General features: G+C 37.8%; 2 protein-coding genes and 1 long non-coding RNA gene across 3 annotated transcripts in view; 2 read left to right on the top strand and 1 right to left on the bottom strand.

Moving 5' to 3' along the window:
* The first annotated feature begins 3,877 nt into the window (after positions 1-3,877).
* Positions 3,878-6,722, top strand: LOC120549978. The gene is made up of 2 exons (XR_005637476.1): positions 3,878-4,006; positions 5,680-6,722. It is a non-coding gene; the product is annotated as an uncharacterized LOC120549978 (long non-coding RNA).
* A 1,037-nt stretch (positions 6,723-7,759) lies between these two features.
* Positions 7,760-11,787, top strand: LOC120549896 (caspase a-like). Its single transcript, XM_039787100.1, has 8 exons — positions 7,760-7,923; positions 8,850-9,131; positions 9,231-9,319; positions 9,528-9,704; positions 9,804-10,047; positions 10,179-10,340; positions 10,499-10,608; positions 10,729-11,787. The coding sequence occupies exons 1-8, from the start codon at positions 7,917-7,919 to the stop codon at positions 10,831-10,833; spliced, it is 1,176 nt and encodes a 391-aa protein (XP_039643034.1). The 5' UTR covers positions 7,760-7,916; the 3' UTR covers positions 10,834-11,787.
* A 174-nt stretch (positions 11,788-11,961) lies between these two features.
* Positions 11,962-18,337, bottom strand: part of stx1a (syntaxin 1A (brain)) — an 88,576-nt gene continuing 82,200 nt past the window's right edge. Inside the window, exon 10 of the mRNA XM_039787122.1 lies at positions 11,962-13,879. Coding sequence (XP_039643056.1) covers positions 13,691-13,879 — 189 coding nt within the window. The 3' untranslated portion in view covers positions 11,962-13,690. The remainder of the gene's footprint in view (positions 13,880-18,337) is intronic.

Here is an 18,337-nt window from a genome sequence, read left to right as displayed (position 1 = left end):
TTCAGCCTTCAAAAAAAGATAAGACATTTTGGCTGAGCTCCAATACAACCCAAAAAAATCCTGTGAAGCCCAAAACGCATGTTGTTTTTGTATTATAACTTCTCATCCAATCAGGTTTTATATCTGTTAAACTTTCTCAAAACCTAAAGTTCTTTTTATGTGCATGACATCAGAAATCACTGCTCTAGGCCAAGAAATAGTCCAGAACAACAGTCATAAAATCACAATTTATTGATTTTTATCGATCCTCTCACCTAATTCCTGGAAAAACAACAATGTGTATTCCTTTAATGCTTAAAACAAGGTGAAGTTAATTATTTTGTAACCGTGACCATGGACTGATAAAACATTATCAGGATCAATGTTTGCTACATCTGTAGTGAGAGGCTGGCTGTTCATGAACTACGCTGAGGTATAAGCACTTTGAAAATGATTTGGGTCTTTGATTAAACACAAGTTTGTTTTGATGAACATAACCACCTTTCTGCAGCTTTGTGTTTGTAGAAAAACATGCAAAGCTGTTCAGCAGACTGCAGAACATGCACACTACAAAGGTACACTGTGTGAATCATGACACAAACAGACACAAAGCACAAGTTAGTTCCTCAGGACTTTTGACTGTAAAGAAGGTTTAGAAAACATATTAAAGTAATGTACGTAAAAGTTATCGTAAAATATTTGAGTGCACAGGGCATTTATGCAAGCCTGCTTTCTACTTCATGAGCAGTTCCTGACTGCACAATACAGACCCCCCACTATATAGTACATATTAACTGCCGAACATATGACCCTACGAAATAGGCATCACGTCCTGCCCTGTCTGCTCTGTAGGGATTTCTTAGAGTCCTAACTGAGTCCAACTGCGAGGCAAATAATGAGGACGGTCAGACATGCTGCAATACAACCTCCTATCAGGATCACCTTCTGGAGGGGAGAATAGAAACAAGGAGGGCAAAGTGTCAGCAAATGATTCAGTGGATTTAAAGAGAGAACAAATGAGAAACAGAGACAGGAGGAAAGAAAGGAAGAGCACAGTCTATGATTATAAGTGGGGAATAATTATGTGGATGACCCTTGTAGTAGATTGGGGTCTTGTGATGTATGAAATTCCTCTACCTTTGAGTGCTATTATAGATAGTCACCAATACATGGCAGAGGTGTTCCACTGTGATCTAGGTGAAAGGCACCAGTATTCTCAAGCCCTGGGTGGAGATCAGGTGGAGACACATGGATGCAGGGGGTTATATTCTAATGAGCTTGCATGTTATAGAAAGGGGAACAAAATCTGAATGGCTTGTTGATTCCCATGTTTTCTGAGCAGCCAACAAAAACTAACTGGGTTGTCTTATTTTACAGTTTGTGGGTTGGTAGGCACTCCAGATACCCAAATATATATGCACAAGCAACAGAAACGTGAGTTTTTTATATGTCCCCTTTAAGTAGTCATGTAGAAGTAAAAGTGTACTATAGAACTTGGCCAGAAGGTGGTGTACCAGTAAAGCCCCTATAAGGGTTGATCGTGTGACCATCAGTGTTAAGATATGTGTGTGGCAAAATACTATTATTTTTTACGTGAAAAACAAACGAAAAGGCCAATGTTTTACTATAAGCAACGTGTGAGATTTCCACACTGTTTCTCTGAGGAAGACGCCTGATGCTGATGGTGTATGCTCCAACAACACATTCTCACATCAGATCATGATTCCATTCTGTCCTCTGGCCAACATCTGAAAGCCAGATGTTGTTTTGTGCAGCCTATAAAAATAATTCAAAATGTTACATAATTTTCTTTTCGCAAAAGCCGTTATTACGTTAAATTGGTAACTTAACGCCAACATCTCCAAAGCTATGCGCTCGATGGTCCCGATGCACAGGGAGGAGTTTAGGCGCGAATGTAAACTTGTTGGGCTTTTATCCATACGACTCTGTGAGGGACGCGAGCTGTGTGAATGATGGCAGGTAAGAGGACTTGTGGTCTAAAATGCACTTTGCAAGCAACCATATGCAGGCATAACTCAAGTTGTAAATCGGCGGTAATTAAAATAGCCTTCTGGCGCGTAAAAGAAAGGAATCTATGGGTATGGAGTCTGTAAAGCAAGAAATGATTTGCTTTCTTTGATCAATAGTGGTTATATTTGCAATAGCCTACCGAGGATTACATATAACTTTGTGTGTTCAGATAAACAAAGCACGTTTAAAATCAAGTTCAACTTTGGGGCTGCCTGGGCGTTTCCATATTACGCACACATCTGCAGGATACATGAACGTAAAGTAGCTCCTGTACGGAAACAAACTATTCAGAAGTTAAAATGACAATTCTTCAATCAGTCGGTCAGCCAAATATTAGCAAAGAAAGCGTTTTCAATCAATCCTCAGACATTAATTCACATGGTGGGGAATGCTTTTAAAAGTGTTTTCTTTATTGGCAGTGTGGTTTCACTTTGACTCGCTTGTTGCTTACATGAGAGAAAACGAAAGAACACAAGATCAGCGTACAATTATTTTTTTCGTTAAGATTGTTTACATGCTCTTTGAAAATAAACCCCAAAAGTTCAAGTCTGTGTGCCGCCACCTAATCTTCAACAATCATTACATGTTAGAGATGAAAGATGAAATGATTACAGAGTACATTGAATTTGGTCTTACTGACTTACTTATTTCCTGCACAAAAACCTGCAAAAAAAAAAGAAATTGCCAAAATAAAAATATATTTCTAAATTCATTGTTGAAAAGGAGATTACCAGCTTGCCAGAGGAGTACTTTTGTGGATAAAGCAATGTTAGTATCTGTTGAAATCAAAAAAATTAAGTTGTGTGATTTATTTGGCTTCATATTCCCTCTTCTAGGTGAGCTTGCCAGGATGAGGGGTAGGTTTGTGGACAAGGTGTCCACAGCAGTGATTAAGCAGCTCCTGGACGACCTTTTAGATGATGGTGTCTTGAATGATGGCGAGAAAGACTCGATACTTGAAGGGAACAATACCACAGCAGACAAGACACGCAGTCTCGTTGACATAATAAAGAAGAAAGGAGATGTAGCCAGCAGGAAAATGATCGCTCACCTTTACGAAAGAGATCCAACACTTCACTCTGAACTGGGTCTGGGTCAACCTGTTTAGGTGAGCTGGGCTGGCATACTTGAGCTGATCAACACTAATGTGCTAGGCCTTGGTCCTGAATGTATTTAACTTGGGTGACAAACTAATGTTGTACGCCGTCATGTTCAAATGTATTAAATGGAAGGTAGAATGTGCCTGAAGCAGGAGGAAGTTTTTTCGCCCCTATTTTTGTTTTAAGGATAAATCTGGCATTATTCAATATTCTGTCAACAAATCCCATTATTGATCAAAACCAACAACTCATAGTCCGTCTCAATGTTTTTTGTGAATCTTTAAAATTCAGGTCTCAAACATGGTTTAATTTAAAGAAATCCTCAGTCGATTTCCTAAAACAGCTGGGGACTGTAGTTTTTAACAAATCTTACTCCAAACAGGAGTAAATAATGCATTTTGTGAGGGACTATTTTCAGTTGTGGATTAAAAGACATAGTATTTGCAGCAGCAGGATAGTGTATGTGGGATTGACTCAAAATAATCTACAATGCTAATTGTTATTGTAATGAAGGAAAATGTCCCTCAGTGCAACTTTGTGGCACATTGATGTGTTTAATAGTTATTGGACAACAATGGGGGAATAAGATGTTTTAGGCTTTGACTACACAGGCAATACTTGTTAGTAGGACCAATTTATTGTAGGTTTCGGTCTTTTCACATGATTTGTTGACAGCAATAAAATATACAGTATCACCAGTAAAGATGAAGACATAATTATGAACAGCAGTCTGATACCAGTGATGTTGTGTTTTGCTGTCTGCAGCCACAGTGTCTCAGGAGGAGCAGAACTGGTCATCCACACTTATCCTCATGCTGCTTATGCATTACTTGTGGACAGAGAAAATGAAGATGCTTATCATTTATTATCATGCAACTTCTAAAGCCATATAAGATGTATGTATGTATAATTTAAAAAGGGTATGATTTTACTGCAGAAAAATGCACAAGGTGCATTCATAAATCCCTTGATGTTTTACATCAAAAATCTATGCATTTATGCATTTCATATCTAGTAAATGTGATATTTTAAAACTTTTTTTTTTTAGCTTCAGAGTGATGAGCAGCGATTGTTGATCAGTTCATTTAGTTTCACTGTGTACTGTAAATGACTCATTACAAAATTATATATACATTTTAACTGTGTTGTTTAAGTGGACCTACCTACCATGTGACCATTGGGGATTATGGGACATGTGGCACATTTTAAGTCATGCTTGTGTCACAAATAAATGTTGCAGCTCCTAAGACTATTTATGCTAAACTGGGACATATTGTATAAGTTCATTCTATTAATGACAGGGAAACTATTTAACAGGTTTTAAATGGTACTTTTTATGTATAGGCCTACGGTAAAACGTAGTTTTGGCCTAAATGAAGAACTGAATTTGTTAAACATGATGGATGCAGTTAAAGGTTGATCATATATGTGTTTGCTTTTTGGTTAGCTTGGGTAATCATTCATCAATCAAAAACAGTAACAAATGTTAACTAATTAGTAATTAATGAGTTATTACTAGCTGATCCACAGTTAATCTGGATCGATTCACAGATCTGTGAACTAATCATTGCTTTATTATTTATTAATACAGGATCTGTTGAAGTTAAAAAAGTTAAAACATTGGTGATGTTTTAGAGCAATATACTTTTAGGTTAAAAATGTAACCTATTTCATGTAAACTGCTGTGAAACTGAGTGACACTGAAGCTGAGCCGAAAATGATTGTTTCAATACTGATTAGCATTCGACTGCCTGCACCCCAACCCTAGTTGCTAAAGAATTAAGTCATGTCTGTTATTTAGCATAGAGGTAGAAGCTCTAGAAGACCTAACAGCTTTGAGAGCCACTCCCTGCTGGGCCAGACTTGATTAGAACAAAGGAAATGCATAGCTCTGTAAACTTGAATAGAATTGGCACTACCATGATAAACGACGTTTGTGACCTGGAGTAAACCAGAATTCAGAGGTGTGTCCTTATCCTGGGACAGTTTTTTATTCAAGGAAACAATATAATATAATATAATTCTGAAACAGAGGTGATTTTGAGACTTCAAATTGTGATCCCACAAGGGAAGCAGGTTGCAGGTTCTGCAGTCCGCTGTTTACAGTGTATTGTTTTGTCATGTCACAGGACGGGTTCTTATGTGACTCCATCAGGGAGAAACATAGAGCCATGTCCGCAGCTGGCAGTGTTTAGTCTTTTATTGTTGTATTGTTTTTGTCTTGTCATTTCATCATTTTGTTTAATTCTTCATTTGGACCCAAGCCTCTCCTCCTCAGAAATCAATCGATCACGTCTTTTAGATTTTTCTAACAGATCTCCCAGTGTGTTCTCGAACTCATCATTATCCTCTAATATAATTCTTAGGGAAGCAGCCTACTTAATCAATTATCAAGTCGGTCCTGATTCATTTCTCAATTAACTAGACTAATTATGAACTAACCATAAGTGGAGTGGAGTGTAATATCAGTTTGTGAGGTAATAACACCACATAGCAAGCTGTGATGATGAAGCTCTTGTTTTATTAGTCTTTTTCTTAATTTAATGCATTGTTTGTTTCAACCACACAGGTCATGCAACGCTTTGAAGAGTTTTCCATTCAAAGCCGAAGACAGAAGCCGACCAAAGACAGAACCACTCTAACAAAGCACTTCTACTTCTTCCCAGGTCTCTAAGGGCAGGATTCACAGTTGTTTAACACAGATTTGTAGCCACATATAAAATTATGTTGCAATGCTTTTTGATCAAACTTTTGGATGAATCACTGAATGGGCCTACCGGCCAGTGACCCAAGTGACAGAAAAAAAAATGCAAATAGACACAAATTAACAACAAAGACCCAATCTAGAACTACTCAAGATCTACAACGATAAAGCTGTGTCATTTTGTGTCTCTTTTAGTCTTGGTGTTTTGCTCTTTTGTAATTGGGGTGGGGGGGAATCTTACATGACTGTATTCAGGGGCCTGCAGTCTTATAATCTATCCTTGATAAAACTTAAATAATATAAACATTTATATTTGTATATATAATTAACAGTGTGTAAGCCTTTGAATTAAAGGAACATAGACATTTTTATCAACTTACATTTAACAGGTTGCTTACTCATGGTTGTCCTGCAACTAGTCACTAGGCTCCTAGTTCTTCCATCAAATTTTAAAACACAAAAAATCTAATTCATGAAATCACTTGGATGTTCTTTACAGCCAAAGCAACATTGTTTTCATTTTAAATTTCTTAAAAGTTATAAGACACCAGACAGCACTGCCATTAACTCAGACACAGTGCCCCTGTTAATCATCAGTACTCTTGGTAAAAACTAGACAAACATCTTTAGCATCACACATGAATAACTGTGCATAATTAAGCTCCCTAACAGCTTGTTTTGATTCTTAACATCTCAATATTGAATGGGCATTTACTTTTGTTCTTGCTTGCGTAAATTTTGTCCACGTAGGATACCAACATTCAGCACTATGATATTTTCAAATGGTTTTCTTGTACGAATAGTTGGACTAGGCTGGGGATGTCTGCTGTTGTCGTCCTAAGCCTATGTCGTGCTCTTTTACTTGATCTGTGACAATGAGCTCTCCAAATAAACTTGACTTAAGTTGATTCCTTGGCTTGTACCTTTGTTCCTACATGCACATATAGCTTCCTGCATTTTAACGAGGTCAATTAAGTCATGTCTGTTATTTAGCATAGAGGTAGAAGCTCTAGAAGACCTAACAGCTTTGAGAGCCACTCCCTGCTGTGCCAGACTTGATTAGAACAAAGGAAATGCAAGCTCTGTAAACTTGAATATAATTGGCACTACCATGATAAACGACCTTTGTCTGTGACCTGGAGTAAACCAGAATTCCGAGGTGTGTCCTTATCCTGGGACAGTTTTTCATTCAAGGAAACACCCACAATTCTAAAGGAATATTTGTAAATTATATAATTTGGAATTTCTGTACCTGGACTCGAGGACCCCCTCGAAAACGAGATGGTTCATCTCAAGGGGTTATTCCTCTTCAATAAATAAATGTCAATATATAATTCTGAAACAGAGGTGATTTCGGGACTGCAAACTGTGATCCCACAAGGGAAGCAGGTTGCAGGTTCTGCAGTCCGCTGTTTACAGTGTATTGTCATGTCACGGGACTGGTTCTTATGTGACTCCATCAGGGAGAAACATAGAGCCATGTCCGCTGCTGGCAGTGTTTAGTCTTTTATTGTTGTATTGTTTTTGACTTGTCATTTTCACGATTCATTCTGTTTTATTGAAACTTTAATTCTTCATTTGGACCCAAGCCTCTCCTCCTCAGAAATCAAACGCGTCTTTTAGATTTTTCTAACAGATCTCCCAGTGTGTTCTCGAACTCATCATTATCCTCTAATATAATTCTTAGGGAAGCAGCCTACTTATTAATCAATTATCAAGTCGGTCCTGCTTCGTTCCTCACTCGTTTCTCAATTAACTAGACTAATTATTAACTAACCATAGCTCCTCTATAAACGTTTGATTAGGATTTAGGCTACTCATTGTCACAACGCTTCACCATTTGGAGCAATGGTTCTGTTTTTAAGCCACACTATGTTAGCCATAGCAGCAGTATAGGCTAATACAGTGATCTGTAGTAGACTACTGGTAACGTAAAGTAGGTTACATACAAGCAGGAAACAGAGTTACCATCTCATCCACCTATAGGCATTACGCAACGCAACCGCCCCTGTCCACAGGCTGTCGGAAGTTGGGGAGATTTCATGTGTATCTTTCTTTTTCTCAGACTACAGTTTAACCAGTTCTGATACGAGATTGGAGAAATGGCAGGTAAGAGTTCCCGAGCTGAGTGCATATTAAAAGTAGCCTAACCATAACTTTGGTGTATGTTGAAGGATATCTGCAGGCGATCACACAGCAAGCGGTTCTACTGAGACTACTGTGAGTGGTATAGCGGTGAGGAAGATGGGGATAGAAATATGATTTCTTCCTTTGTTTTACAAAATTTACCAAAGTCTTGACAATATCCAAAGTCGTGATAATTCTGCATGTTATTGTGTGTGCCACGTATTACTTTCACTTTGCTGGCGCTCATGCCAGCATTTCTCTGTGTGAGGAGCAAGGGCACAAACCAGTCAACCCTCCGCAACGGAAGTCTTTAAACTTTATTATCGTGTTGTGTAGCTTAACTAAACATATGAAATATTAAAAACCTATACATTTATGGTAATACTTTACAACAAGGATACAAACACATGCTTAAGTAATGCTCAATAAGGATTTTATGCAGGATGTAAGTCACTATTAAGAAAGGGCCAACTATCTGTGAGTTCAAGAGATCAGATATTGATTAATGAACCATAAGTCAGTGATTTCTAACTCACACTTACTAATTCACACTCATTTGTAGTTTCTTTTTTGAAAACGTTATTATACACACAGTTGCCAGTTTCCTAGGCTACACCTAGCTAAAACGGATACAGTCTAATGCAACAGCCCTGCAATATTTTGTTGTTGAAACTGTTTTATAAAAGTGTTGATCCAATTTTATGATACATTTTTGGAGGATGTAGTTTGTGGTGCTGTTGGACTGTGTGCCTACTCAAATGTGTTTCTATTATTTTGCCAACCCTATTCATATCAATGAGGGTATGATAACATAGGCTACTCCTAAAGTCTTATTAAATGTGAGAACCTCTGTTGACATCAGAATTTTTGAGTTGTGTATTTCTTTTGCTTCATATTCCCTCTTCTAGCTGAGCTTGCCAGGGTGAGGGGTAAGTTTGTGAGCAAGGTGTCCACAGCAGTGATTAAGCAGCTCCTGGATGACCTTTTAGATGATGATGTCTTAAATGATGGCCAGAAAGACTCAATACTTGAAGAGAACAATACCACAGCAGACAAGGCACGCAGTCTCGTTGACATAATAAAGAAGAAAGGAGATGTAGCCAGCAGGAAGATGATCGCTCACCTTTACGAAAGAGATCCAACACTTCACTCTGAAGTGGGTCTGTCCCGTGGTCAACCTGCGCAGCCGGGTCAGCTGACATATTTCATCCTATTTGACACTGTCATGAATACAGATATACCCAAAAATAAGTACATCATTTTGAACATAAATGTTTTGCTGTTCCCAGCTGCAGAGCAACAGATGAAACAGGACTGGTCCACCACGCTCATCCCTACCACCGATTCATTCTGGACGGAGAAAAAGAATGATAGAAAAGTTAGTCATTCATGAAGGCAATATCAAATATTTCACATGGTCTTAAATGACAGATTTAACCTCAGCTATTTGCAACAAGTTTCTGTTCAAGAAAGGTGTTGGTGACAAGTGGGAAACATTGTTTTCTTATTAAAGTCTACAGTGTACATATTTCCAAACATATGGTACATTTTTGTTATAGTTTTTTTTCTTTAAATGTGTTTTTCAGACTTACTCTGCTGAAAAAAATTCCATCAGGAATCGTGTGGCCCTGCTAATCACTAATATAAAGTTTACTGATGAGAGACACAACAGAAATGGAGCTGAGAAGGACGAGGAGAACATGGAGAAACTGCTCAGGGCTCTGGGATACAAGGTGGTGAAATATACAAACCTCACAGGAAAGGTACTTTCATTTTTTTTTTTTAAAGGAAAAAAAAAAAAAAAAATTAAGATTTCAAAGTTGACATAGTGATACAGTAACTGACTTTTTGTATTCTCACAGGCAATTGATGATGCTGTAATGAAGTTCTCTAAACTTCCGGAACTCAAAGAGACGGACAGTGTGGTGGTGGTTATCATGTCTCATGGGAAACTGGGAGCTGTCCTCGGTTGCAACTGGACAAAAGATGATGTTGAGAAACCAGATGAGTTCCCCATCGACAACATTTACAAACACTTGGGCTCAGAGAAGTGTCCAGCGCTGCTGAACAAACCCAAGATCATCATCATCCAGGCCTGCAGAGGAGGTGATCCCATCTATTCTCACTCAACAAACACCAATATAAATAAATTTAGGAGCCTGCTAACGTCTTGTTGTTGCCTTCAATCAAGCGATGCTCTCGTGTACTGTACTAAAAGTATGCCACATGTGTTTCAGCGGAGAAAGGATCAGTGCTCGTTAGTGATGATGCAGTGGTCTGTGATGATGTGTCACAGCCAGGTCCACCCCCGTGTGCTGACGAAGAAAACATTGAGGATGACAATTTGAAATGTGTACACAAAGAAAAAGACTTCATTTCTCTTCTTTCCTCCACCCCCGGTCAGTTCACTTAAACATTTACAGATCTTATTCTACAGCACATAGAGATACAGAATGAAAATAAACATCAATATTTTGCATTGAAAACTGCTAAGAATAGTTACTTTATATAATAAAAGCTAAATACATTTTCTCTCTCTGTGTGTTTTCCCCTCCAGATACAGTCTCATACAGACAAAGAAATAATGGGTCTTTTCTCATCCAGTACATTGTCGATGTATTCAACACCTTGGCACATAAGGAACACATTGATGAGCTTTTCCGAGAAGTAAGTGGAACGTAATATCAGTTTGTGAGGCAATAACACCACATAGCAAGCTGTGATGATGAAGCTCTTGTTTTATTAGACTTTTGCTTAATTTAATGCATTGTTGTTTCAACCACACAGGTCATGCAACGCTTTGAAGAGTTTTCGGTTCAAAGCCTAAGACAGATGCCGACCAAAGACAGAACCACTCTAACAAAGCACTTCTACTTCTTTCCAGGTCTCTAAGGGCAGGATTCTCTGTTGTTTAACATAGATTTGTAAATTTAAAATTTAAAATTATGTTGCAATGTTTTTTGAAGTTAGCTACTCGGTAAATTGATCAAACTTTTGGATGAATCACTGAATGGGCCTACCGGGCAGAGGGCCAGTGACCCAAGTTACAGAAAAAAGACATGCAAATAGACACAAATTGACAAGAAAGACCCAATCTAGAACTACTCAAGATCTACAACGATAAAGCTGCGTCGTTTTGTCTCTTTTAGTCTTGGTCTCTTGCTCTTTTGTAATTGGGGGGGGGGGCTTACATGACTGTATTCAGGGGCCTGCAGTCTTATAATCTATCCTTGATAAAACTTAATATAAACATTTATATTTTTATATATACTTAATAGTGTGTAAGCCTTTGAATTAAAGGAACATAGACATTTTTATCAACTTACATTTAACAGGTTGCTTACTCATGGTTGTCATGCAAATAGTCACCAGGCTCCTAGTTCTTCCATCAAATTTTAAAACACAATAAATCTAATTTATGAAATCACTTGGATGTTCTTTACAGCCAAAAAACATTATTTTTCATTTTAAATTTCTTAAAAGTTATAAGACACCAGACAGCACTGCAATTAACTCAGACACAGTGCCCCTGTTAATCATCAGTACTCTTGGTAAAAACTAGACAAACATCTTTAGCATGAAACATTAATAACTGTGCATAATTAAGCTCCCTAAAAGCTTGTTTTGATTCTTAATGTGACATCTCAACATTGAAGGGCATTTACTTTTGTTCTTGCTTGCGTAAATTTTGTCGAGGTAGGACAGCAACATTCAGCAGTCTGATTTTCTTCTTTTTTTTTTTCTTGTATGAATGGGGATGTCTGCTGTTGTGGTCCTAAGCCTATGGTGTGCTCTTTTACTTGATGTGTGACAATGAGCTCTCCAAATAAACTTGACTTAAGTTGATTCCTTGGCTTGTACCTTTGTTCCTACATGCACATATAGCTGCATGCATTTTAATGAGGTCAATTAATAACATAACGTTTAGACTTAAACACAAATCTTTACTCACTAACTAAACTTAATAAATGCAAGCAATGTTTGTGAAGAAAAAGTAACATGAGCTTAGCAGTAGATGCATAGATTTAAAAAAACTTTATTTATTTATTATTAACTATATTACTCTCGGCAGCACAAATACATAAATGGGCAACAGAAGACAATCGGGGTAGTGCATAGTGGTATGTGAGGAGGGTGCTACAGGGAGTTCAGAATCCTGATGGCTAAGAGAAAGAAGCTGTTTGTGAAGGAACTAGGACATACCAGAGAGCTGAGTAATCAACTCAAGTAATCAACAGTCATACAAAAGAGGTTTGAGCAATCCAAAGTAATCACGACAGCAGACAAAAAGACAGCAGAGAAAAGCATATTAGAAATGTCATGCAGTTTGGAGAAACACATTTCGATTTGATCTGTCGTATCTAATGATGTTACAGTGCGACTACTTTGTGTTAGTATTATGTGTCACAGCTCCGCATGTGGGTGGAATTCTGCACTAAAACATTTGGAAGATACCCATTGGATATGTCTAATTCAGACTGCTGCTGAACAAACCCAAGACTATCATCCAGGCCTGCAGAGGAAGTGGTTTCTTATCTCCTCTCACAGACATCAACATAGTTGTGTAGCAGTAGTAGATTGGAGCTGAACTGTATTAAAAGTATGTCAAATATGTTGCAGGAAAGGGTGGTTAGTGGTTAGCTGTGGTCTGTGACGATGTGTCACAGACAAACTCTTTTAAAGAAAACATTGTGGATAATACATTGTGATGTGTAGACACAGAAAAAGATTTATTTTCTCTTCTTTCCAGCACCCAGTTTGTCTTTTTAGATCTTATTCTATATCTCATACTGTAACATAATAAAGAAAAACACAGCATTTAAGCATGGCTACCTTATAGTGAATAATCTATATATTTTCTTTTTTTGTATGATCTTCCTGCAGATACTGCCTTATAGACACATTTTATTAACTTTTCTTAGGGCAGTGTTGAGCTATTCAACATCTGCTCCCATGATGACAACGTTAATGAATTGTTCAGACAAGTACATTTTGGAAGTAGAAACCGTTGTGTTTTGATGGGATATTTGCAAGCAAAACAGAACTCTTTATTATGACTAATTATTACTAAATGCTATGGTGCAACAAGACCACAAAGCACATGATTACACTATCACCACAATACTTTATGGTGACCTTACTGGTGAATAGATTGGTTACAAAATACCGCAACTTAATGTGTTTATTTGAAACATATGTAATGTTTATTGTCAGACGCAAGTAGAGGAAGTAAATGTTCTGTGTGCTTTGACTGTGAGGAAAGGGAAGTGTAGTTGCCCTACTAAAATGGGAATTAATTCTTTGCAATACAAGAAAAACATTTCAGTTCATGAGCTGGACAAAACTTAACAAGGGATATTCAAAATTGTGAGGAAATCTGTCTCTGTCATCAAACGTTTACTCATGTAGCTGTAATGTGGGATGCTTAAACAGGGACAGAACAAAATAATACTAAGACATTAGCCTTAGAATTTAGAGAAATAGATATACAAACAATGGCCAGAAAAACCACATCAACCAATGCAGACATTTGTGCAATATATCTCCTTCTGAGAGGGAGATTCAGCCTTAAAAAAATAAATAAAAAAAAGGAGACATTTTGGCTGAGCTCCAATACAATACAACATGACAAACAGGTTCAATGCATTCACGGAATCTGGAGATTGTTAGGCCGTGGTTCTGACCCAGCAAACCGAGAAACGAACACGGACTAGGAGTATGATTAACCAAAATTATATTTAATGAATATTCAGTTCTTTGGGTGTCCAAGGAAAGCAAACGCAGGGTAGGTCGGCTCTGGGCTGGATAGAGGCTGAGGCAGGTAGGCAAAGGAATGTCCACAACTGTCATGCAGTAATCCAAACGAGATTGTTGGAGTGAAGGAGTGGATTGAGCTGGCAGCAAGGCACACCACGGCAGCAGGTCTCGCGGTGTAGGTCTGAGCAGGAACAAACAAAAGTCAAAAACTAGCTGACTGATTTTAACTTGGGAGCCTAGTTACCACACTGGTAGGTGCAACAATCTGGCGCCGAGGAGAACCAAGCCCAGGAATATATACTGCAGTTTTGCTGAGTGGGATTGGAAGCAGCTGTGCAGAGAGGTAGATCCCCAGCCACGCCCCTTGACCTACTTCCAGGAGAGTAGTCAAACAGCTATACAGACACCCCACACATAGTGGGGACAAACACACATACACACACCAAGGACACAGTGGGGACAAAACAAGGGGAGAGAGGCACACAGAAACGGGGAGAACAGCTGCCCACATAACAGAGATAAATAAAACAAGTAGACAGTTAGTGGATGGTAAAGGTTGCCTTGCCTTTAAAAAGAAGTACTCCTCTCTCTCTCTCTCTCTCTCTCTCTCTCTCTCTCTCTCTCTCTCTCTCTCTCTCTCTCTCTCCAGTACAGGCCAAAAGTTTGGACACACCTTCTCATTCAATGCGTTTCCTTTTTTTATTTTCATGACTATTTACATTGTAGATTTTCACTGAAGGCATCAAAACTATGAATGAACACTTATGGAATTATGTACTTAACAAAAAAGTGTGAAATAACTGAAAACATGTCTTATATTTTAGATTCTTCAAAGTAGCCACCCTTTGCTTTTTTATTAATAAGGAAAAAAATTCCACTAATTAACCCTGACAAAGCACACCTGTGAAGTGAAAACCATTTCAGTTGACTAACTCATGAAGCTCATTGAGAGAACACCAAGGGTTTGCAGAGCTCTCTCTCTCTCTCTCTCTCTCTCTCTCTCTCTCTCTCTATATATATATATATATATATATATATACACATATACACACATATATACACACACATATACATATATATACATATATACATACATATATATATACATACATATATACAAACATATATACATATATATACACATACATATATATACATATATATACACATATATATATACACACACATATATACACATATATATATATATATATATATACACACATATATATATATATATACACACATATATACACACACACACATATATACACATACATATACACATACATATATATATATACATACATACATATACACATATATATATATACACACATACATATACACATACATACATATATATATATATATACAGTGCCTTGCGAAAGTATTCGGCCCCCTTGAACTTTTCGACCTTTTGCCACATTTCAGGCCTCAAACATAAAGATATAAAACTGTAATTTTTTGTGAAGAATCAACAACAAGTGGGACACAATCATGAAGTGGAACGAAATTTATTGGATATTTCAAACCTTTTAAACAAATAAAAAACTGAAATATTGGGCGTGCAAAATTATTCAGCCCCCTTAAGTTAATACTTTGTAGCGCCACCTTTTGCTGCGATTACAGCTGTAAGTGGCTTGGGGTATGTCTCTATCAGTTTTGCGCCATCGAGAGACTGACATTTTTGCCCATTCCTCCTTGCCAAAACAGCTCGAGCTCAGTGAGGTTGGATGGAGAGCGTTTGTGAACAGCAGTTTTCAGTTCTTTCCACAGATTCTCGATTGGATTCAGGTCTGGACTTTGACTTGGCCATTCTAACACCTGGATATGTTTATTTGTGAACCATTCCATTGTAGATTTTGCTTTAGGTTTTGGATCATTGTCTTGTTGGAAGACAAATCTCCGTCCCAGTCTCAGGTCTTTTGCAGACTCCATCAGGTTTTCTTCCAGAATGGTCCTGTATTTGGCTCCATCCATCTTCCCATCAATTTTAACCATCTTCCCTGTCCCTGCTGAAGAAAAGCAGGCCCAAACCATGATGCTGCCACCACCATGTTTGACAGTGGGGATGGTGTGTTCAGGGTGATGAGCTGTGTTGCTTTTCGCCAAACATAACGTTTTGCATTGTTGCCAAAAGTTCGATTTTGGTTTCATCTGACCACAGCACCTTCTTCCACATGTTTGGTGTGTCTCCCAGGTGGCTTTTGGCAAACTTTAAACGACACTTTTTATGGATATCTTGAAGAAATGGCTTTCTTCTTGCCACTCTTCCATAAAGGCCAGATTTGTGCAGTATCGACTGATTGTTGTCCTATGGACAGAGTCTCCCACCTCAGCTGTAGATCTCTGCAGTTCATCCAGAGTGATCATGGGCCTCTTGGCTGCATCTCTGATCAGTCTTCTCATTGTATGAGCTGAAAGTTTAGAGGGACGGCCGGGTCTTCGTAGATTTGTAGTGGTCTGATACTCCTTCCATTTCAATATTATCCGCTTGCACAGTGCTCCTTGGGATGTTTAAAGCTTGGGAAATCTTTTTGTATCCAAATCCGGCTTTAAACTTCTCAACAACAGTATCTCGGACCTGCCTGGTGTGTTCCTTGTTCTTCATGATTCTCTCGCGCGTTTACACGGACCTCTGAGACTATCACAGAGCAGGTGCATTTATAACGGAGACTTGATTACACACAGCTGGATTCTATTTATCATCATTAGTCATTTAGGTCAACATTGGATCATTCAGAGATCCTCACTGAACTTCTGGAGAGAGTTTGCTGCACTGAAAGTAAAGGGGCTGAATAATTTTGCCGCCCACTTTTTCAGTTTTTATTTGTTAAAAAAGTTTGAAATAGCCAATGAATTTCGTTCCACTTCATAATTGGGACCCACTTGTTGTTGATTCTTCACAAAAAATTACAGTTTTATATCTTTATGTTTGAGGCCTGAAATGTGGCAAAAGGTCGAAACGTTCAAGGGGCCGAATACTTTCGCAAGGCACTGTATATACATATACACATATACATATATACATATATATACACATATACTGTATATATATACACACACACATATACATATAAATATATATATATATATATATCCTCCTGAGAACTGAGGAAAATTTTGTTTTTCCTAATCATATTTTTTGTGATTCCCTACCTGTTTAAGGTTAAAAAAAACATCTTACAATTTAATTTTTTTAATTTTTATTTATTTACAGGATGTCCACTGTAGTGGACAACAGGATCATTTGATTATGAAAACAGACAAATTTGGTAGTTGTGGAGTCATTTTTTACATGAAGATAGTCCTGATGTCCACTATAATTGACATTCATAAAATGGCAGATTTTTCAAAAGATACATAATGTAGTTGCTATCAGAACTCAATATATGATTCCTAACACCTTAATGAACAAGAAAATATATGATTATCATAGTAACAAAACCATAGACAAACAATATTTGACTCATCTCTTATCTTTCCATAAAATGTGCTTGTTCCTATGCTGTCCATTTTGGATTGAAAGATAGAGGCGGTTCCCGGCCTCCCAGCCAATCAAATAACACATCACTGAAAAGCCCAGAATGTACTCTGTACAGTACAGCAGGAATTAAGAGACTTGCACAAAAGATTCCAAGGAGAGAAATGAAACTCAAATGTCCACTACAGTGGACATAAGTCAATGGGCTGGGTCTCAGGAGGATATCAATATAATTTAAAACATAGTAGTCACAAAGTATATGAAAGTATTTAGTCTGTAACTTCATTTAAATGTAGCTTATAATACTTTTGTACTTTTCCTTAAAGGAACAGTGTGTAGGATTTAGAGGGATCTATTGGCAGAATATAATAATAATAATAGAATTTTTTCATTAGTATATAATCACCTAAAAATAAGAATGGTTGTGTTTTCGTTATCTTAGAATGAGCCCTTGATATCTACATAGGGAGTGTGTCCTCTTTCACAGAGCCCACCATGCTGCTCGCCATGTTTCTACAGTTGCCCAGAACGGACCAACCAAACACTGGCTCTTGAGAGGGCCTTTCGCGTTTACTTAAATGCCACCATAGGTTCTACTACACTCTAGGAACAGGAGGGGTGAGGGAAGGGGTATTCAGTTGGTTGCAATCTGCAACAGCACCGCTAAATACCACTTAAAAGTACACCCTGGTTATTTAAGTGAGATTTTAAATGCAAAACTTCTACGAAATACAACGTTGCTTTTGCTAAAACTCTTTAGAGTTGGTGACCAGTGCAAAGTTTTCATGACTGAGAGTCAGGACGGCCACAGTGATGAGAAGAACCAAGTTGGAAAATACAAGATTTTCCCTTTAATGGACTTACAGAAACATCCTGTCTCTTTAAATGCACTTATGTAAAGCAACGCACACACTCTTTTTTTCAGACAATCTTTACTTGAAAAAGAAAAAGAAAAAACTTAAATGAAACCAAACCATGTCATCACAATACACCACAAAGGCAACAAGTTGAGTAGGCAACATGGTAACATGGTTGCAGTCTCTGTGCATGTCTGAAAGCAGAAATGAGAGTTGTTTTTACAGGGCTACTTTGAGTTCATGCTGACACATGTTCACAGACTCATGTTCACTCATGAAAATGAACATTGAAGTA

Source organism: Perca fluviatilis, chromosome 2, assembly GCF_010015445.1.
Source record: "Perca fluviatilis chromosome 2, GENO_Pfluv_1.0, whole genome shotgun sequence".
Classification (NCBI taxonomy): Eukaryota; Metazoa; Chordata; class Actinopteri; order Perciformes; family Percidae; genus Perca; species Perca fluviatilis.
Note: the sequence above shows the minus strand (reverse complement) of the source record. Positions and strands in the feature narration are given on the sequence as shown.